This window comes from Culicoides brevitarsis, chromosome 1, assembly GCF_036172545.1.
Source record: "Culicoides brevitarsis isolate CSIRO-B50_1 chromosome 1, AGI_CSIRO_Cbre_v1, whole genome shotgun sequence".
In the NCBI taxonomy this organism is placed as follows: Eukaryota; Metazoa; Arthropoda; class Insecta; order Diptera; family Ceratopogonidae; genus Culicoides; species Culicoides brevitarsis.
In genome coordinates, this window is record NC_087085.1 from 3,060,533 (window position 1) to 3,083,258 (window position 22,726).

Sequence of the window (22,726 nt, forward strand, 5' to 3'; positions counted from 1 at the left end):
TATAAAATGATTAAAAATGATAAATTAGAGCTCTTCGACAAATTTTTATCCATTTGGAGCAATATTTTCCAATTTTTAACTACATAAAAAATTTTAATTTAGAAAAGTTCAACATTCTTTAAAAAATTTCAAAAATTTTCAAATTTTTTAGAAAATTGAAAACATTTTTGATAATTGTATCTGCCTACCTATATTTGAAATTTTCATCGTTTGAAAAAACTCGTGATAATTTTTACGCATAATTAATTTATTTGCAGCTTAAATGGTAAAACGGAAAATCTTTGTTAGAACTTTAATTTTATTAATTCTATTACAAGGATTTGAAAGAGTTCTGTTTGTTTTTTTTTTGTGTGTGAACGACAACTACTTTATTTAGCGTGCCACACTTGCGTGTTAGTATAAATGACATTCACGGGCGAAAAACGAGGAAAACGAAACAAAATTATTCGGCCCATTTAAGAAGTTGAGCCATTTCTTTGTCGTCATCCACGTCAGCAGCAACTGCTTTTTTCTTCTCTTTCGCCTTCTCGGCACCGGATGGCTCAGCCACAGGCACATCAGGCAAATTCGCTGCTGCCGGAATCTCCAACAAATCTTTGTCTAATTCCTCTTGTTCGAGTTCCTCGAGCTCCCGTTCGAGCTCATCCTCGTCGATGTCTTGATTGAAGCCCACAGCGTTCGAGACGGCATTCGAAATTTCGTTTGCAATCTCATTTTGTTCGGCAATGTCGTCCATCATGTCTTGCACATCGTCGATATTCATGTCTTTGTGAGCCGCCTTCAACGCGTCCGAGGCATTCTTCATCGTTTGCAGGACGGCAGTGTTCGTGTTGGCGTTCTCGAGGGCCTCGCGTTGCATCTCGATCGTCGACAGCGTGCCATCGATGTTCTGTAATTGCTTCTCGTAGCGCTTTTTTCGCTTTAATGCCTGTAACGCAGCTACTCACACGCGTACAATGAATCACATTGTGTAGTGTACATGCAAAAGACGACAGAATTAGTCATCAGTCGATTGACCTTCGAGTAAAAATTAAAAGTTCGACAAGAGCCCAAAAATTAAAACTCACCTCTTTTGTTCTTTTGCCCGTGTTTCTTTGCCGTCTCCAACTCTACATCGATCTTTTTCTCGAGAAATTCCTGTTTTTTTGTCAACATATTTTCGATGTCTCGTAATTTTTGGATTGCTTCGCTCGGAGTTGGAGCAGGCTCGCCTTTCTTGCCTCCCGCGAATAATTTCCCGAAGAAACTCATTCTGACACTTTTTTTGCACGAAAAATTCCCTAAAAAATCTCCTGAAATGTCGGGGGAACGGAGTTAATTTGCGATTTTTGGATTTTCGTCGTAGATTCGTGATGTAAACAAAGCAATTTTTTAGTTTGAAATGTCGCCGTTTTATTCCGAGGGCGCTGTGGGTTATTTTATAGGGTTGCCATTAATTTTTTTTTTTAATTTTCATAATTTTATTTATTTATTTATTTTTTTTTTTGAGATAATTTATGAAGATTAGTTAAATTTTTTTTTAATTGATAAAATAAAAATAAATGAAAATAAAAAAAAAAATTTTAACATTTTTAATTGTTTAAAAAAATTTATTAAATTTAAATTTTAAAAATTGGATTCAAAAATATATTTTGTGAATTTAAAAAAAATTTTAAAATTATTAAAAATCTATTTTTAAAATTTAAAAAAATAAAAAAATTATTTTTTTTTTATTTTTATTAAATTTATAAAAATTTAAAAAAATGTATAAATTTCAAAGGATTTTTATAAGGGATACTGTTGTTAATATATTTATATATCTTCAATATGAACATGTTGCAAAATTAAATTTTCTGATATATGGTCAAATTTTCAAAATATACTTTGAAGCTTAAATTTTTATAAATAAAAATTTCTGTAATTTCGAAAAATACCGTAATGTAGATAATTCTAAAAGAAATTAAATTAATAACAAAAATTGAAAATTTTTAACTAAAAATTTTGAAATTTTAACTTATTTCTTTAAATTATTAATTTTATTTTAAAAATTATAATTAAAAAAAAAATAATATTTCAAATAAAAATTAAATTTATTTTAAATATAAAAATTATTTATTTAAAATTATCAAAAATAAAAAAAAAATTAAAAATACAACTAAAAATAAAAATTAAAAAATATAGTAAATAAAAAGTGTAAAAAAAATTAATCTCTTAATTTCAAAACGAACGTTCTTTAATTTTTCTAAAATTTTCTTCGATTTTTAGAAAACGTTTAGGCCGCTCCAAATGAAATTCAAAAATAAAGTCCGATGCCCCATTTTAAAAGTCAAAAATCCAATGGGGAAAAATAAAAAAAAAAGTTAAAAATTTCATCAAAATTGAATTTTTGGTAATTTTTCCTTATTTTTTAAAAAAATTTTTAAAAAATTTTAAAATTTTTTTTAAAAATAAAAAAATTTCTTAAAAATATTTTTTTAAAAACGAATTTTTTTTTGACAGTTATTTTATATGAAATTTTATTTTTTCAATTTTTAACTTAAAATGCTCTAAAATCAATTTTTAATTTGAAAAAAAAAATTAAAAGTACAACTAAAAACAGTAGATGAAAAGTGTAAAAAAGATTAATCTCTTAATTTTAAAACGAGCGTTTATTATTTATCTAAATTTTTCTTCGATTTTCAAAAATCGTTTATTAAATTCATTTTTAATTTTTTTTTTTTTGTAAAATAATAAAATTATTAATTTACCAATATTTATTTGAATTAATTTATTTTTTAATTAATTTGAATTTAAAAAAAAATTTTATTTTTTTCTTAATTTTAATTTTTCTACCCAAAAAATTTAGAATTTTTTCAAAAATTTCGAAAAAAGAAAAAATTTAAAATACAAAAATTTAAAATGGCAACCCTATCAAAGTCACATCAATGAGGAGTATCAAAATGTAAATATTTTCAGAACAATAAAATTCAGCGGGAAATGAAAAAATCTGTAAAAAAATAAATAACAAAAAATCATGAAAATTACCTGTGAAACAACAATCCTAAATCGACAATTCCCTCAAGCGAAGCCTCGTGCCCAAAAATCCACAGTTGCTATCGGGACTCATCCGCCAAACAAAGAAAACACAGAATTCTTCGTCATTATTTTCAATTCTCAACACAAAACGGGTCTTCGGTACAAATTAAAGGACAACATTCAACGCGTTTTCACAAAATTCATCGACGAAGGCAAAATTCAGATCCAATTCAAGGAGCCCGAATACGATTTGCAGCTCAAAGGAGATCCCGTTCAAGTCAAAGCTTTCATAAATGTCCTCAAACTCGCGCTGCAAGGCAAGAAAACGAACGACAATGGGCAACGAGTCATTTCGCACGTAACGGCAGTCACGAAACACGATCCCGTCAAAACGAAACTCGTGATTCACTCGCGGAAGGATTATCCGATCAAGGGCCTTCCGCGAACTTTGACACATTTGGAGATGAGCGAGATGAAATGGTGTCGCGTCGATAACCAAGTTTACTTGCTGAAAAATTTGACGCATTTGGATTTGAACACGAATCTGATTGACAAAATTCCGACGCAATTGGGAGCTCTGAAATTGCAAGAAATTAATTTTGCGAGCAATAAATTGGCGGAAAGTAGTTGGAAATGGTTGACAGGCAAAGAGCTTTCGAATTCCTTGCATACCTTAAATTTGAGTGATAATGCGTTGAAATTCTTCCCTTTTGAGTTGACAAAGTTGAAAAATCTCGCAAAACTCGTGATAAGCAAAAATTTCATCCAAAAAGTCCCGTTTGCGATCAGAAATTTGAGATTTTTGCGACATTTGGACTTGTCGAGCAACAAATTGGAGTCACTTCCGCAGAATTTGACGTTTTTAAAGTTGGATCTCTTGAATGTTTGCGACAATGCCTTTCCTTATGCGAATCTCGTGACAGAAGCAGTTGAGCTGCCGACGAAAATTCCTTCGATGTTTGAAGTTGCTGCGAGAAAAGTTATTTCTCAATGGTAAATTTTTTATTTTTTCACTAAAAATATTTTTTTTTAATTAAAAATTATTTTTTAGTATTCCGTACTCACCAAAAACAATTCCTTTAATAATTTGTGAGATTCTTGAAGCTTCTCCATTGTGCCATTGTGGAAAATTGTGCGTTGATCCGAAAATTTATTACAAACATGGGCGATTGAATAATTTGAGATGTGCTTCGGTAGCAAAAGATCATCAAATAATGCTGTTAGGGGATTTTGTCTTTTGTTCAAGAAAATGTGCCTCGAAATATTCGCCAAAGACGGGGTTGTGATATTATTTAAATGCCTCATTGGGAAGGAAAGTGACTAAAAATAAAATAAAAAGAAATTAAATTATTAAAAAAAATTAAGATAAATTAATTTTTGGTCATAAAAATAAAAAATTAAAAGAAAAAAATATTAAAGTTTTTTAAGGTAGGTGATTGAAAATTTTAAATAGGTTTTTTAAAATTTCTAATTAAAAAAAAATAAATTTAAATTTACTAAAAAATAAAAAGAAATTAAATCTGAGAATATTTTTTTGTGCATTTAATTTTTAGTTTTATTTTCTTAATATTTTAATTTAATTTTTTATTTTCTTAAAAATTTATTTAATTTTTTATATATTAATTATATTTTTTGCTTAATATTTATAATTTTTTTCTTATTTTATTTTATTTTTATTTAATTTTTTTTTATTAAATAAAATTTTTTTTAAATTTTATATTTTAAAATTTTAATTTTAATAAAAATTGAAAGTAAAATAAAAAAAAATAAAATTATTTTAAAATAAAAAAAAATAATATTTAAAAAAAAAATAATTCAAAATAAAATAAATAAATTTAGTAAAATAATTAATAATATAAAAAATTTATTTTTTAATCAATATTGATTTTATTTTACGATTTTAATTATTTTTTTAATTATTAAAATTATGAATAATTTTTCAATAATATTAATTTTCAAATAAGTTTTGGGTTCTTAATTTTTATTAAAAATTATTAAATTTTAACAATTAAAAATTTAATCAAAATCGAAAATTTTTATAAATTTTTATTAAAATTTTATTATTATTTTTTAATTTTATTTTTTTTAATAATTTTTTTTTTATTTTTTTAAAATAATTTTATTTTTAATTTATTTTTATAAAAAAAGAAAAATTAAAAAAAAAATATAATTTTTAAAATTTAAATTATTATTTTTTTTCAAATTCAAACAACCATCAAATTGGTGTTAAAACCGGAAACATGAACAAACCATAAAATTCAATCAACATTATTGCATTTTCCGTTCAGCACGCTCGTCATACTCAAAATTTCCACACAGACAAAAGAGAGCAACTGCCATAGCGAGGAAAAGCGCAACACAATACGCGCATTGCGTCCTCATTCAATAACAAACTACAATATTTTAGTGTCCGGCGTGTCATAGATACCGACAAAAAAATAATTTACATGTCCTCCGTACCTCCGTATGATAGAAAATAATAATGAATAATAATAATCGACATGAAATTGATGACGACGCGTCGACGAACAACATAATCATACGAAAAACGGCTTTGAAAGAGGCAACTGTGAGAAAATTCGTTCAGACTAGAATTACCTTTTGAATGGTTAACAACTGTTTTTTCTTCGGTGCGGTCTTCAAAGCTATTTATTGCGCATAAATTAAAAAAAAAGATAGAAAAATGATGTAACTTCGGAAAAATTGTGATAAAAAATTTTTTTACGTGTGACAAAAAGTTTTAAATAAAAAAAGTTAAGTTTAAGGAAAATTGTGTAAAAAAAATATAGAAAAATATGCCAGTACCTCGTAAAATTATTCGCAATCATAAACATTATTATCAACATTCATCCCCTCCGAAAGGTATTTTTTTTATTTTTTTTTTGTCGCGCGAAAATTTAAGCTTTTCATCCATCCATCATCGTAGATTTTTTCGTCATGTGTTGCTCGTTGCTTGTCTTGTTTAAATGTGCCTAAAAAAATATTTTTATGTTAATAAAATGCTTTCAAAATAAATGAGTAATGTTCTCGAAAATGTAAAAAAAAATCAGGTCGAGACAGCTCAAACATCTTAATTATTCAATTATTCATGTGAACAATCAAAACGTACAAAAAACAAAAATAAGTGGGTGTTTTGGTAAATAATAACGCACGGATATATAACAAATCAAAGAAAAAAAAAATATATTGAACGGTATCTAATGTGAGGTTAAAATCCTTGTGACACAATTCTTTTTAATATTAAAAAATTTGAAGATTAAAAATTTTTAATAATTTTCTTATGAATATTTATTTATTTATTTTAATTAAAAAAATTATTTTATTTTTTAATTACTAAAATAAAATATCTTTTTATAAAAACTCATTGATTTTTCGTTATTTTAATTTTTATTATTTTATTTTATAAAATTGAATCATACTTAAAAAATATTCATAAAAATAAAAAAATAAATGAATGTTAATAAATTTTTATGAATTAAATTTTTTTAAGTATAAAAATTTGATTAAATAATAAAAGTGAAAATAACGAAAAATAATAAGTTTTATAATTTTTTAATTAATAAAAATTTAGTAATATTTTTTTTAAATACCTATTTAAACTTAAATATTGAATAAATAAAAAAAAATAATAAAAAAATAATAAAAATCTTATTAAAAAATTAATGCAACAAAAAAAAATTAAATTCATTTTTAATATAAATTAAATTTTTAAGTACGATTTTTTTATATTAAAAAAATGATGAACAAATTAAAAAGTTGAATAAAAAATTTTTTTTTTCAAATTAAGCTAAAAATTTAAAAGTGTAAAAAATAAAAAAAAATTATAATTTTATTTTAAATTAATTAAAATTTTGTATTAATTTAACAAAATATAAATTTCATTATTTTTTTCATACTTTTAAATTTTATTTTAGTATTCTATTTTATTTTATTTTTTAATTAAAATATTTTTCATTAAAGCTTAATAAATTGAATATTTAAACTAAATAAATTTTTAAAAAATTAATAAAAATATATTAAAAAAATAAATTTAACAATAAAAAAATTAAATTCATTTTTTAAAATAAAATAAATTTAAAAATTATTTTTTTTTAAAATAAATAAAATTAAAAAATTATTTTATTTTAAATTAAAAATAAAATTATGAAATAAATTTATTAAATTAAGAAATGTGAAAAAAACGAAAATTAATGTAATATTTTTATGAAAAATTAAAAAAAAATTTCGAGATAAAAAATTATTTTTATAAATTTAAAACAAAAATTAAGGAAATTTTTCCAATGTTAATTAATCATAAGTAAATTACCAACCGCCTCCATCATTAACGTAATTTTGTACCTTTCAAAGTTGAGTTATGACTTCTTACAGTAATTAACTCACTTTTTCATTGTCTATTTTTATATTTCCATTAATATTTATTAAAATGTCGTCTTTATTTATTCTTTTTTGTTGTTTGTGTCCTTGTTTTATTTTTTTTTTTGTTTTTGTTTTGTAAATAAAACAAAAAAATAAGTTTTTGTCCATTTTCAAGACACGTTTTAAAAGAATTTCAACTAATTAAGTTTTCTCCAGAAATGCATTAAAAATTCAGGAACAAATTGAAACAACTCACGAACCGGCAAACCACATGCGTTGCATGTTCCGTCAACTTTCAACTTTTTATTTAGAAAAAAATTGAAAAAAATGTAATTTCAATGCCTGACTCGACTCCCACACTTGAAGTGTTTGTATCAATCCTTCTTTTTTTAATGAAATTTTATAAATAACGTAATTCATTGGAACGTCGTTTAAATGTCAGAACGTTCTATTTCTGTTCTGTAACGTCCTTGGAATGCTCAGTAACGCACGAGTTCAACTAACTTTTTAAACTTTTCGACTGCATTTCCGCTTGAAATTTGGTTGTTTCTCAATTTTTTTGACGCAAACAATTTTTTTTTATTTCACAATGGAAAAAATATTGATCTTGTAATCGCTTGTAACCCATCACATCAGTCGTCAGTCGAGTTTTTTCCGAGTTAAACACCCAATTATTTGTTTTTCCGTATTGACAAAGCGTGCGAAATGGAAAAGTGTTTGAAATGAAGCCGAAATAGAACGTAACACAATTTTTTTTTGTAGGTGTTATTTCAATTTATGGGTTATCGTTATAGAAATAAATCCATATTTTATTGGAATGATTGCGCTTCTTTGGAAACTTTTATTTATTGTGTCATAAACCAATAAAATTTTGCATGATGATTTGTGTTTGATACATTTTGTGAAAAATTTGCGTCTTGCAACTTAAAAAAAAATTAATAAATAAATAAAAAATTATTTTTTTAATTTTTTTAAACTTTTTAAATTTAAATTAATTAATTAAATTAAACTAACAATACAAAAATAATTAATTTAAAATTATTCAAAATTAAAAAAAAAATAATTTAATTAAAAAATTTAATTCAATTTATAAAATAAAAAAAATTAAAATTATTAATTATTTTTCAATGACTTAAAAAAACAATTTTTAGAAAATTAAGAATAATTTTCTTAAAAAATCTAATTTTTAAAATAATTTTAATATTATATTAATAAATAAATTAAACTTTAATTAAAAAATATCATTTTTTAAAATAAAAATAAAAAATTAATTAATTAAAAAGTTATTAAAAAATTTGTTTAAAATTTAAAAAATTAATTTAATTTATAAAATTAAAAAAATAATTTTGATTAAAAATTTTTAATTCAATTTTTAAAATAAAAAAATTAATTTAAATTAAATTTGAAGTGACTTAAAAAAAAACAATTTTTAAATTATAAAAAATAATTATTTAAAAAAATTAAATTAAATTAATTTTAAAATGAATTTTTAAAAAATTAGAAAAAAGAAAATAAAAAATTTTAATTAAAAAATTAAAATAATTTAAAAATAAATTAAAAATAATTGATTTAATTTAATTAAATTAATTTTTAAATTTATTTTTTTTAATGATTAAAGAAAAAGATTAAAATTTAATTTTAAAAAATTTAAAAAAAAATTTTTCAAAAGAATTTTTTTTTAAATTTCGAGACGCAATTTTCTCACAACAGAAAAAAACATCAGAAAAAGCCATATTTACACGTCAAGAATAAATTTTTAATCAAAATCTCATCAAAAGATTGATTTTTGTGTCACGAACCAAATCGCTTACCTTGAAAACAATTTTCTCTCTGTGCATCCCGACATTCGTTCCCACCCATTGTCAACTCAGTTCAAACGCCAAAATGGATGTCTCCCTCCGATTAATAAATATTTCATTTGTTCGATTCCGTGTAATTAGACGAAAATTGCCGCAAATTATTTGTCATTATGTGCCTTTGAAAGGACTTCAATGCTAAATAATTTGCCAATTTTCACAATTCCCTCAGAAATTCCATTTTGACGTGACGACACATTTACTTCTGTAGAAACACAAAAAAAACTATCGATGATGAATAAATAATAAATTAATGGATGTCAGTGCCACGTTTCATGAAAAAAAAGGTCTGTTGCCCTCATTTATGACTCATTTCGAGCACGATACGATGTCCGTTTAATTTTTATCGATTTTTCGATGATAACGAGGCGATTTTAATTTACGAGCGTTGAAATGTAAACAGACATCATATTTACATTTTTTGAAAAATTGGAACATTTTAGTTTGCCCTCTTTTTGACATGTTATTAGTTTTACACAAACAATTATTTTACATTTCAGTAATGAATGCCTTCGATCACGACAAAAGCAATAACAAAGAAGAAGGTGAGAAAATTCGTTGCTTTCGATGTTTACTGCACGAAAACTCATTAAAAGCACTTTTTGTGTTTCATTTTTTGTCTTTTCGAGAGATTTCTGGTAGTTTCTTAACTGAAAAGTACCATGCGTCTCCATTTAATTTCAAAAAAATATTTTTAATGAATTTTTTGTTAAAAATTTTTTAGCATTAGTGATTAAACCTTCGAGCATTCGAATATGGATCCACGAAAAAGACATAAAGAAACTAACAAAAGTCCTTTGGGAAGGTCAAGGTATGAGATTATGTCGAGAAACCTCCTCAAATCGAAAGGTCAAGCAATTTTTGGATGCAGTTCCTTATGTTATGGTAAGATTTTTTTCATTTAAAACAAAAAAAAATTTAAAATTGAAAAATTTTCAAAGGCAACGATTAAAGACGTTCACACAGCAGCAATTAACAACGACCTCGATTTATTGGAAGCTGCTTCGGCGGATCCTGTGCCGCCGGAAATGCTTGCGTGTAAAGATACAAACGGACTGACCCCATTGCACAAAGCTGCGGGCTTAGGACATCTTGAATGTTTGGAATATATTCTGCTGAAATATCCGAATGCGGCAACAATTGAAGATAATACCGGAAAAACTGCGCTGTAAGTAATTTTTTTTTGAATGATGGCATGAAAAATTGATTGATTTTTCGCTTTGAAGACATTGGGCGAGTGCTAAAAACAATTTTCGGGCATTCAACTTGCTCGTGCAGGCGGGCGCCGACGAAATTGCCAATGATCATGTAAGTATTGTCCCAGTTTTTGTGATAATTATAGAAATTAATTAAGGTTTGAATGGGTTTGGCAGCACATGCGACATCCAGCTTATTATCGCAGTAAGCCGCATGAAGTTGACAAGTCTTTGCTACATGTGATTCCTGAGGCACCGCGAGTGCCTAAAAAGCCGCCAAGTTTCGACTGGAGCATGTTCTTTGATGAGGATGCAGCAAATAATGTAAGATTTTTCTTTATTTTTAATTAATTTTATAAATTATGAGGTTAAAATTTTTAAAATGTGCATTGGGATAAAAATTTTAAATGTGAATTGGGTCAAATTTTATTCTAAATTTTATCGAGGAAAATAATTTGAAATTTTTGTTTTAAATAAATTTCAAAAATATGCACTGAAAATTATTGAATTATGCATTGGGGATAAAAATTTAAAATGTGCATTGGGATAAAAAAATTTAATTTATTAAATTTAATTTTTTATTGTGTATTGGGACAAAATTCTTATTAATTTTAATGAAAAAGAAAATTTAGAATTTTTCATTGGGTAAAAATTCAAAATTTCACTGAATCTAGTCACGTGTTGAAATTACTTTAAAATGTGCATTGGGATGAAATTTTAAAATGTAATTAAGGGTTAAAATTAAAAGTTTTCACATTTAAAATTATAAAATTTGCAATAAAAAAAGTGTTTTAAAATGTGCATTGGGCTCAAAGTTTGATTTTTAAGCAAATTAAGTCACGTGGTTCACAAAACTTCATTTCTATCTACAGAACGAACCACGTCTCGTACAATCACTCCTCTCATCGCGTCTCAGTAACCCATCCGAAAGCAGTAACATGCGAAAAGCAAAAAGCACAGACCCAATTAAGCAATTAGAACCCGAAGCTGAACCCCTAAAGATTGCGAGTTACAGCATGGAACACATTGTCGACAAAACCTTTGAGGATCTCGAAAGTGAAAGTAGAAGCAGGAACAACAGTGAAAGTCAAGAGGTAAGTGATAAAAAATTGCATTTAAAATTATTGATTAGTTAGTTTAGAAATTATTGCATGCTAAATGTAAATTATCATTATAATTATTAATGTTTTTCAATGTTTGTCCTATTAGTCTGGTAGAAAGTAATAAACAATGCATGTCTCGAGTGTTAAAGATTTTTTTGTTTATGTTTGCGTTTTTTAATTGTCATTCAATGGCTTGTTGGCATGCATCGTGTAAACAAACACCATTTGCTAATTAACTTTGAATGATAAGACGCATTTCGTGGGCAGGCAATATTGACAGTTGATTGATACTAACTTTTCACGTGACTCATTGAGACAATTCATTTTTTTAGGTTATGGAAATTGTTTTTCATTTTTCTTTTCGGGAATGTTCATTTTTTATTTGTTTGATTAAATAAAAATAATAGAAAGTGAAATTAGGTTATTACCAAAAATTTGTGTAAAAATTGTGAAAAGTTCATGTTTCGCAACGAAAAAAAAAATCTACTTAAAATAATTATATTTTTTTTGTATTTTATTCATATTTCATGGCCAAGGGATTTTTTGAATTTTTTTTTTTCTAAAATATCTTTTTAATAGTTTTAAACAATTATAATTTAACTTTATTTCAATTTAGATACTTACAGAACTATAATCTAATAAAAACTAAACAACAAGTAATTTTACCATTCAATGCGAAAAAAATCAATAGTCAAGAGGTTCCAAAGAAAACCACAAATTGAAAAACATAAATCATGCCAAGTTTATATGTCATAATACTACAACCGATAAAGCTGTAAAAAGCAATTCAGAAGTCGTATCATATACAATAAAATATCTACTAATCTCCTGCCTTTTGGTCAAACTCCACAGTATGGCGCGCGGATTATCAAACGAAAAGTGCTGCTCGGGACAACAGGCTACAGAACCATTGATGAATTTCCATATAGATAGGGGTTCATTTATTTGAAATTGAAGAAAAGATTTACGAATGTAAAAATAATTCATCGATAGTAAAAGATACTTTAGCTCCAAAGAAAGAAAGAAATACCATATATTGAAAAAAATTATTAAAATTTCTTCAAATTACATGAAAATCGATCAAATTAAGAATTTTAAGACTAAATAACTTCAATTTTTGTCTTATATTTTTTTAATCTGAATCCTTGAAAAATTTAACTTTAAAAGTCTTTAATTAAATATTAATTTTTTTCAAGAATATCTCGCAACATTTTTAAAATGCGAAACATTAACTTTTTACAATTAAAATTCTTCCAGAATTTTTTTTTCAAAAAAAGCATGAAATCCATTTAGTAATGCTCTTTATTTTTTAACATTAAGCACAAAAACTCGACACTTTTCTTGTCAATAACTTCAATCAATTTCTTGATTTCTCAGAAAAACAATTTATTCGTCGTAATTACCCTTTTCTTTGTGCTTTTTGTATTGTAAAAAAATTATTTTGTTCATCATCATTTCATTTTCCGTTTTTTATTGATGTCATGTAGTTGTAAATGCATTAACGACTCACACACAAAAGTTACTTAAGACAGTATTCAAACGATTACCTAGAAGTACTTGAATGTTGTTTTCACCTGATTTTCACAAAAAAAAAATAATAATAATAAATAGATACCCTCACGTTTCTCGGTCACATTGAAATTATTCATAAAGCGAATCGATTGTAATTGCCATGAAAAGCGCTTTTTTTGCTACTTTGTACCTGACATACTCGAACATATGACTGCCAAACACAACTCATAACAATTTAACAACAACAGGATACACGTTGCCAGCTGATATGTGCTTCATTCATCAATCCATCAATAAATGAAAAAAAAATTTTAAAGGTGTTACGTGTCATTTTGTTTCTTGTAAAAGCATGAGTCATGCGATAATTGTAACAATGTTCTGTGTTTGCGTGCGAAAAAAAATAGCAACTGAAAATTTAAGACTTTTGCTTTTCAGACGGAACAAAATGAAATTAGCGAAAACAATCATTTCGAAGAACTGAACGGTAATCATTTGGAAAATCATTTAGAATTAGAACCGGAAAATGTAGAAGAAGAAAATCAGGAAAAAGTAGAAGTAGAAGAAATTAATAATAATAATGTAGAAGAAAATGACGATGAAAATCCGCCGCTTCAGGAGGATGACGATGCGACAGGCAACGAAGTGAGCAATCTCGAAGATGCCGTCGCGAACAACGACGAAGGCTCCAAAGCGAACGGAGGCGATCAATCGACCACGGAAGATGCTGAATACGCTGACGACGAAAACGAGTCAGAATCGGCGCGAAATAACACGGAGAACGAGGTACAGAACGAAATTGAAACTGACGAGGTACCTACACCCATTCACACACAAAACGAAACAAATGCCGAAGTGCTTGTCATAAATAGCGATGAGGTATTTTTATCTCCCATTTCTTCCATTTTCTTCTGTAAATACACCTGAATCCTTGAAATTCCCCTGAATTGTGTGTCACTTTGCAAAGAGTGTCCCTTGTCCCGATTTTTTTTTTGTTTTTTTTTTAACACAAACACCCATACATGAAATTTTTGTTAAAAAAAGAGGAATTTCATGAAATATTTTTGATAAAACTCAGGCCGAACATGAAAAGGACGATGCTTCGACCTCATCATCGCCAAGCCCAGAAATGGAAATTTCGGGAATAGTTCAAGGCGAGCCCGATACTGATCAGTTGGAGTCTCAGGGAGATCCAAAGTATGAAGATGTGAGTAGATTTGTTTGAAAAAATCGTTTGAAATGCGCTTAATTGTTGATTTTTTTAAATAAAATTTTTTTAAAATTATTTTTAATTTTTTTTCAGGATGAGGATATTAAAAAATTAATTGAATCGGGAGACATGGAAAAGTTAGCTGGGTTGGTACTAAATGGGCATGGCCATAAATTGGATGGGTTCAAGTCAGATCATCCTGAGATACAGTCGTTTTTGGATAATGTGCCTGCTTATATGGTAAGTTTTTTTTAAATAAATAATTAAATTAATTATTTTTTTTATTTCTAAAATTAAAAATTAATTTTTGAAAAAAAAAAATAAAAATTTATTAAAATTAATAAAAATAGTTTTAAATAATTAATTTTTTTTTAAATTTAATTTTAAATTAAAATAATATTTTTTCTTTTTATTTAAAGTTATTCAATTAATTAATTAATAAATAAAATTATTTTGAAAAAAAATATTAAAATTAAATAAAAAAAATTATCAATAATTAAATTTAATTTTTTAAATTAATTAAATAGATTTTTTAATTATTTTTTATTTAATGGAACTTTTTAATTTTAAAATTAATTAAAAAAATATTAAAAAAAAACTTTAAACTAAATTTTATTTTTATTTTTTTATTTTTATTTTTATTTTTTAATTTATTTAAAAAAATGAAAAAAATATTTTTTTAAATAAATAAATTAATAAAAAAAAATTAAACAAAATTTTATTTTAGTAAAAATTAATTTTTTTAATGAAATTTAAAATTTTTTTTAGGACAAAATCAAAAAAGTTCACATCGCAGCAAAAGACGGTAACTTAAGAGATCTTCAAGCAGCTCTCGATCGACGTAAATTTGCAACTGCTCGAGATCAAGTCTCTCCTTTTGGCGGAACTCCTTTACATGTCGCGACAATTTTCGGACATGCAGGTAAAAATTTCTATAAAAATATAAAAAAATTGAATTTTTTACTCAAAAATTATTTTTTTTAGGAATTGTTCGTTACTTAGCAGGAAGATTTTCGGAAACCCTTCAAGCAAAAGACGATAATGGACGAACAGCATTACATTACGCCGCTGTCATCAACGACAACGGACATTTTTACAACTTACTTTTGCAATTGGGGGCAAATCCCGACACTTTTGACAATGTAAGTAATAAATTTTCACATAAAAAATCGAGTTTATGAATAATTTCCGTGCAAATGTGGGTCGTCAATTTTTTTTTTCAATTAGAAAATACAAAAGAAAATGTCATGGATATTATTTTCGATTAATTCGTTTTTATTGATTCTTTTATGGGAAATTTATTATTCAAAGAACGGTGATCCGATCGAATTTAAATTAATAATTTATAAAGCCACATCACCTTTTTTTTATGAATATTATTCAAATAAAGTATTTTATTCATTTTTATTGACAGGAGGGGAACACAGCCGAGTTTTATACGAAGAACGATCAGTCTGACACAAAACTTTCGCATAAGCAGTTGCTTCGAGATTATGGCGCCGATGAAAGTCTTGCCGATGACATGCTCTTGGATCAAGGTAAGGAATTATTTTTTTAGAGTTTTTTACAAAAGGTTGTTCCAAATAAAAAAAAAAAATTATTTGTCTCTCGTTACATTTAAAATAAATATTAAAAAATTCAAGAATCAAAAAAAAAATTAAATTTAAATAAAAAAAATATTTTTTTTTGTGATAAAAAAAATATTTTTAGGAAAATTTTTGAAAATTTAACATATTTTTTTTTAAATTATTTTTTTTATTTAATTTTTGATTTAAAATAATTTCAAATGAATTTAATTTTTTATTCTAAAATTTATTTATCAAAAATAAAAAAAATATAATTAATTAAATCAAACTAAAAAATAAATCAAACAATTAATTAAACATATTTTTTTATAAATTATTGTTTTTTCAATTAATTTGATAAATATAAAAAAATATTTTCATATAAAATTAATTTCAAAATATTTTAAAATTAAAATTTAATTAAATTAATTTATAAAAAATTATTTTTTTTTATTTAAATTTAAATTATCAATCAATTAATTATTTAAATTATCAATTAAAATTATTTTATTATTTTTTATTAATTTTAATTACCTAATTAATTCATTTTAATTTTGATCAATTTTAATATTAATTATTTTTCATTATTTATATTTTTTAATTTTTTTAATTATTTTATATTTTTTTTATTTTTAAATTTAAATAAATTTATTTTTTTTAACTTAATAAGAAATTAATTTTATAAAATTTAATCATTTTTTTTAATTAAAAAAATTGAGACAAAAATATTTAAAAAATAATTTTTGGAACAACCTTACCTCTAAAAGTGAATGAAAATGTCTTGAACTCGTGGCATGTTTTGTCGATGATTCGTTTTTTTGACTGTCAACACTCCGTATTTTTCGTTTCTTTTGTGATTTCGTGTTGCTTTCTGATTTTATACGTGAAATGAATTTCAAAATTTTTGTTTTTTTTACATCTCTCTAAAAAAAGGGCCTCTTTTTTAATTATTTTCTCGCACAAATTTTAGCCACAATAAAATTTCTATTTAATAAATTTAATTAAAAATTAACTTGAGCAGTACCGGATGACTCGCACAGCGCACGTCGCTTACTGGATGACCCCGAGCAAATTCAAACGCTCGAACGCTGCTTCAACCTCATCCAGGAGCAAAATTCCAAGGAAGAAGGCAAAATGCAGTTGCCATCGAACAGCGTACCGGGAAGTGCGGGAGCAATTCGTGTCTCGGTGACGTCATATCTCGCCCGATTTTTAACAAAAACGATTTTTGATCGAATCAAGAGACGTCAAACGAGACTCGATCACAATTTGTTCGACTTGATATGGCCTGCGATGAAAAAAGCAGCTCGAACAACGCCGGTAGATGAGGAACTGAATGCCGGGATTGTTGTGCCCGATTTCGATGCTTATGTCGTTTTTCAGGAATTTCTCGTGCCTTTAATTAAGGATTTGCATTGTTTGGATCCGAATCAGAGTTTTATCCCTCAACCCGAGGTTTTGTACTTCCCAGAGAAGTTTTTGGAAGAAAATAATTGCGAAAAAGAATTTCATCTAATTTTGGATCATGATGGCACGTACATGGCTGAAGGCGTTATCGAAGTTTGTAGAAATTTGGAAAATTTTGAATTGCCGTTAAACTTGAATTTGGGTCAATTGGAGCAGTCGGAAAGGACTTTGACAGGCAAAATTTTGAGTATGGAGTTCGCAAAAGCCATCGGAGAAGAGGAAATTGGCGTTTATTACACGATGAATGAAGTTTTCGAGAAACGTTCGTTGCACAATCGTCTCCAGAGCTCCGGTTTGCTGATTCCTTTGTTCAATCCCGACAACGACGACGAACAACCCGAGTCGATAGCCATCAATAATCATCTCTGGCCCTACGGAAGAGGCGTTTTCCTGTCTCACAATGGGGATTTAGCCGCTTGGATCAACGCACAAGAGCATCTTCGTCTTCTTTGTACCACAAAACTCGGAAATGTCGCCGACATTGGAGCAGCTTACTTCAAAATCAGTCAAGCGATGAATTTTCTCGAACATTTACTCGAGTTTCGTCACAGTTACTTCCTTGGAAATCTCTCGTCACGTCCCGCCTATCTCGGATCTTCGTTGAAAATCAACGTTTTACTCGCGTTGCCTTATTTACGCAAAGAACGGGCGAATTTGCGACATCTTTGCAATGTTAGAGGCTTAAATATGAAATTGGAAGTCAATGATACGCTCATCCGACTCAGCAATATGCAAAGTTTGGGCATCACAGAATGGAAATTATTTCAAGATTATTGCACGGCAGTCACGAATATCCTGCAGTTGGAAAAGGATTTGTCGACATCGACCACAAGTCAAATTACGGAGTCGTTTATTCGACTTTTGCGACGCAAAAACAGCAAGAACAACGTATAATTTTTTTCCTACTGTCTCTTGTCCGTCAATTATAAGCAACGTTTATAAGCAATAAAAAAAGCATGTTTCAATGAGTGACAAGCGCATGTTATGTTGTTACAGCACCAAAATCAGTTTAACTAAAATAGATACAAAAAATATACGATAGATAGGGTTAGTAAATTATTCAATTATCTAATTTTTTCCTTTTTTCGAGTTACCGTGTGTTCATTCAATTTTTATGCTGCTTTTTAATTTTTTTTTTGCATTTAATTTTAATTTTTTTTTTAAAGAATATTCAATTTAAAAAAATTTTTATTTTTAAAAATAATTAATTAATTTTTTAAAAAATCAAAAAATAAGAAATTAATTAAAATTAAAAATTTTATTTGCATTTTTTAAAATTTTTAACCTTTTTATATTTTTAAAAAATTAAAGAAAAATATTTTTAATTTTTTATGTATTTTTTAAGACAGTCAATTTTATTATAAAAGAAAAAAAATATTAAAATTTTAATTAATTTTTAAGACATTTTTTTAAGAAGTTTAAAAAATAAAAAATTAATTGAAATTTTAGAAAATCATTTAATTAAATATTTTTTTTTCATTTTAATTTTTTTTTTTGATTTAATTTTAATTCTAAAAAAAATTAACCTTAAAAAACTCTTAAAAAAATTAAAAAAAAAATTTAAATTAATCTTTAATTTTTTTAGTAAATTAATTTTATTATTTAAGAAAAAATATTTTTTTATATTTATTTTAATTCTTGAATAAACAGATTTTTTCAAATATATTTTTCTGATGTGCTTCTCATAAATTTTTCAAAAATATTTTTTTACACATATCTAAAATTTACAATAATTTAAAAAAACTGAAAAATATTTTTATAATTAATTCAAATTAATTTTTATAATTTTTTTTTAATTTTTAAATTTTTTTTAATTAAAAAAAAAATAAAAAAAAAATTTTTTAGAATTTTGATTGTAATTTTTTTTTTAATTTAATTTTTTTTCTATAAAATTTTATGGATATTTTTTTTAATTTTTAAAAATATTTTTCTATTTAAAAAAAATAATTTATAGAAATTTTAAAAAGTAGAGAAAAAATTGTTTGAACACACGGTATTAATATTGGCTTTCCATCACATTTCCTATTAAACTTTTTTTTTGCCGTGTCAAAGTGATAATTACCTGTTTCTTATGTTGATTACTGTTCAATGTGCACGAAAGTTTTCCTTTTTTGTGAGCTTTCAGTTCTCGTCCAACCCCCGAAAGGATCGAAAGTTGAGAAATTTTGTCGTAAGAAAGGAAAACTTGAGTGATTTTTGTGCCATTGTGTTGATGTTTGTGCCTTTGAAGTGTCAATTTTTCAGTAGAAAAGTCGATAAATGTCACAAAAAATGTTTCTTTCTGTTCTTTTCTTGTCTGCTTTCAGTGTCACAACCTTCATTTCCAACTGCACAATTGGTGTACAAGTACCTTATTATTCCCTCACCCACACAAGATATGCCTTACGGGCACATTTCAATGGATTTTATTTCTATAGATGTTGTGTGAAGGTCCTAAACTTTAAATAAAAAATAAGAAAAAAAAAAAATATAATTCTAAAATTTTTCAAACAAATATAATTTTCGTGTGTATTCCAGATGTAAATAATGGTCAAATAGAAATCCCATTATTTCGTACTGAAGAAGGTGTTTATTTAGCGACAAGTGAGTAAAATTTATTTTTTTTTTTATAATTTTACGATTTTTTGTAATTTTATTTTAAATTTTTTAAAATTATTTTTAAAAAATTAATTTATTTATGATTTTAAATTTAAAAAGTTTAATTAATTTATTTTTTTAAATGTGTATTTTAATTTCATTAAAAAAATTATTTATTTTAATTTTTTTCTTTTATTAATTATTTTTAATTAAATAAAATAATTTAATTCAACTTTTTATTCTTTTTGAATTAAAAAAAAATAAATATTTTTTTAATTTATTTTTTTTTATTTAATTATTTTTTAATTTATTTTATATTCGATAATTTTAATTAAAAATTTATTTTTGCTTTTTCAATTAATTTTTAATTTTTAAATTTAATTTAATTTATTATTTTAATTAATTAATTTTCATATTTTTTAAAAAATTAATTTTAAAATTATTTTAATTATTTTTTTTTCTTTTGGCATTTCAGGTCTCGGAGATCCCCTAATTAAAGGTTTGACAGAAGTTGCCAACGTTCGACCCCCCGATCCAATAACTTTTCTCGCGAATTATCTTCTAGACTTTGCCCGGAAGCAGAACCAACTCCAAGGCGCCGAGGAAATTTCTTCTGTCGCTCTCGTCAGCGGCGACCCAAGCACCGATTTACAAGAGGCCAACACCGAACTTTTCAAGCAACGCGCTTCAGGAAAGTCAATTCGCAGCACAGCAGCAATTTCGGCGGCAATCGAGGCACCCAGCAACAGCATGGATCACGAAAACGCCCCCGAGGGACATCAATCGACGACGCCGGGTGACGATCGCGACGAACACGGGCAAAGTATCTTGCATTTCGCGTGTGCACGATCCCATGGCAAAAATGCGCTAATTCAGCTGATCGAGGAGTCGGAGACGAGCATCACGTATCGCGATGAACTTTATCGCACGGCAAGAGATGTTTCGTTGCAGGCGAATCAACCGGATAATGCGCGGGAAATTGATCGGTATGTCGTGCAATTGGCGGCTCGCGGTGACAGCGAAAGTCTCGCAAATATGGTTTGGGAGGGATATGATCATATTTTGGATGCGACAGATGCCGATGGAACGTCTATTGAGCAAGTAGCGCGTGCCAGAGGACATCAGGAAGTTGTCACTTTGTTGGAAAGTCTCAATGATTTTGAGGTAAATTAAATAAAAATTACAAATTTTCAATCAAAATTTATTTAAAATTTTAAGAAATTTGTTTTTTTTTTTTAAATTTTTATTTAAAAAAATTAAATTAAAAGTTTAAAAAAATTTCAATATTATTTTTGAAAATTTAGGATTAAAAATTTATTTTTTATATTAGGTAAAATTTTAAATTAAAAATTATTTTTAAAAATTTATTAAATTTAAAGTTAATTAATTTTTTTTGTTTAAATTATTTTCTTTTTAAGAAATTTTCTAATTAAAAAAAAAAAAAAATTTCTTAAATTAAATTTAATTTTTTTTTAAATTTATTTTATATTAAGAAAAATTATTAATTAAATTTTATTTATTAATTCAATTATTTATTTGAAAAATTATTCGAAAATTAAAAAAAAATAATTTTAAGAAAAATTTCAGTTTTTTTTACAAAATAATAAAAATTATTAAAATTTTTCTTTCAGCAACTTCGCGAAAATTTATTGAGCGCCATCAGAGCAGGAGACTTGGAACAAGTAAAAAAAGTCGGCGCGCAATCTGACATGTCAAAACTGACAAAAGCTAAAAACTATTATGGTAAAAATTCAAATTTCTTTAATATTCAACAAATTTTTTATATCAAAATTTCAGGTCGCTGCTCTTTGCACGTCGCCGTTCTCCTCGAAAACGAAGAAATTGTCGATTTTCTCGCCTCGAATTTCCGAGCAACTTTACATATTGGCGATAATTTGGCACGCACTCCGCTCCATTATGCCATGGGCATAGATAAAGTCGAGGCAATCAGTCGAATTTTGATCAAAAATGGAGCCAAGCGAGTTGTGAAGGATCTCAAGGGACGTCAACCTTCAGTGAGTTTTTATTTTTTTTTTTCTGAAATTTTTTTTTTATAAAATTTTTATTTTTAGTACTATTTTATGAACAAAGCTGACATCTTACGCCTTCAAGAAGAGGAAAAAGAGTAAAAAAAAACCTTCTTCATACGAAATTTAGTAAAAATTCAACAAAAGTAGAAAACAAATTTTTTTCGCACTCACTTATGAAAAATAAATAAATAAAGACATATCAATTTAACTGAAAAAATATTTTTTCAATTTTAATTAAATTGATTAGATTTTTTTTTATTTTTTAGGATTTTCTTAAAATTTTAAATTCAAACAAAAATTTTTTTGATATTTTATTTTTTTTTAATAAAATAATTTTTAAGTTAATTAAAATAATTTTTCGAGTAAAAATTTTACAAAAAATAATGAAAAAAAATTCGATTTAAATTTAAGTTAAAAAAAATCATACTGAAATTAAATTAAATTTATCAATTTTTTTTAATTATTTATTTTTTTAAATAAAATAATTTTTTAATTTAATAAAAAAAGTTTTTCGAAGAAATTTTTTAAAAATTCAATTAAAATAAAAAATCTTATAAATTATAAAATCTTATTAATTTAAATTGAATTTTTAAAAAATTTATTCGAAATTTTTTTTTTAATAATTTTATTAAATTTTTACGTTTTTACATTAATTTTTTTTAAACTAAATTTATTATTATTTATTTATTTTTTTTTGTTTTTAATTTAAAAAAAATTAATTAAATTAAAAAAAAAAAAAATGTTAAAATATAACGAATTTTCAAAAATTATTTTTTTTTAAATATGAAAAATATTTTAAATTATTTGTTTAATTTTTTTCATAAAAATAAATAATTTTAATTTAATATAATTGTTTTAATTTA

General features: G+C 25.3%; 3 protein-coding genes across 3 annotated transcripts; 2 read left to right on the forward strand and 1 right to left on the reverse strand.

Moving 5' to 3' along the window:
- Positions 1–338: 338 nt before the first annotated feature.
- On the reverse strand, positions 339–1,364 carry LOC134829126 (charged multivesicular body protein 4b). The gene is made up of 2 exons (XM_063842126.1): positions 1,068–1,364; positions 339–939 (listed from the first exon to the last, which is right to left on the reverse strand). The coding sequence occupies exons 1-2, from the start codon at positions 1,249–1,251 to the stop codon at positions 443–445; spliced, it is 681 nt and encodes a 226-aa protein (XP_063698196.1). The 5' UTR covers positions 1,252–1,364; the 3' UTR covers positions 339–442.
- A 1,575-nt stretch (positions 1,365–2,939) lies between these two features.
- Positions 2,940–4,326, forward strand: LOC134837283 (leucine-rich repeat protein 1). Its single transcript, XM_063852652.1, has 2 exons — positions 2,940–3,987; positions 4,046–4,326. The coding sequence occupies exons 1-2, from the start codon at positions 2,993–2,995 to the stop codon at positions 4,278–4,280; spliced, it is 1,230 nt and encodes a 409-aa protein (XP_063708722.1). The 5' UTR covers positions 2,940–2,992; the 3' UTR covers positions 4,281–4,326.
- Positions 4,327–5,789: 1,463 nt separating this feature from the next.
- LOC134828816 (uncharacterized) lies at positions 5,790–22,037 on the forward strand. Its single transcript, XM_063841840.1, has 19 exons — positions 5,790–5,856; positions 6,077–6,124; positions 9,931–10,091; positions 10,148–10,374; positions 10,433–10,514; positions 10,580–10,726; positions 11,275–11,496; positions 13,453–13,893; positions 14,093–14,221; positions 14,318–14,464; positions 14,993–15,146; positions 15,209–15,366; positions 15,639–15,762; positions 16,811–18,124; positions 19,774–19,839; positions 20,309–20,997; positions 21,465–21,576; positions 21,631–21,848; positions 21,906–22,037. The coding sequence occupies exons 1-19, from the start codon at positions 5,790–5,792 to the stop codon at positions 21,960–21,962; spliced, it is 4,563 nt and encodes a 1,520-aa protein (XP_063697910.1). The 3' UTR covers positions 21,963–22,037.
- Positions 22,038–22,726: the final 689 nt, after the last annotated feature.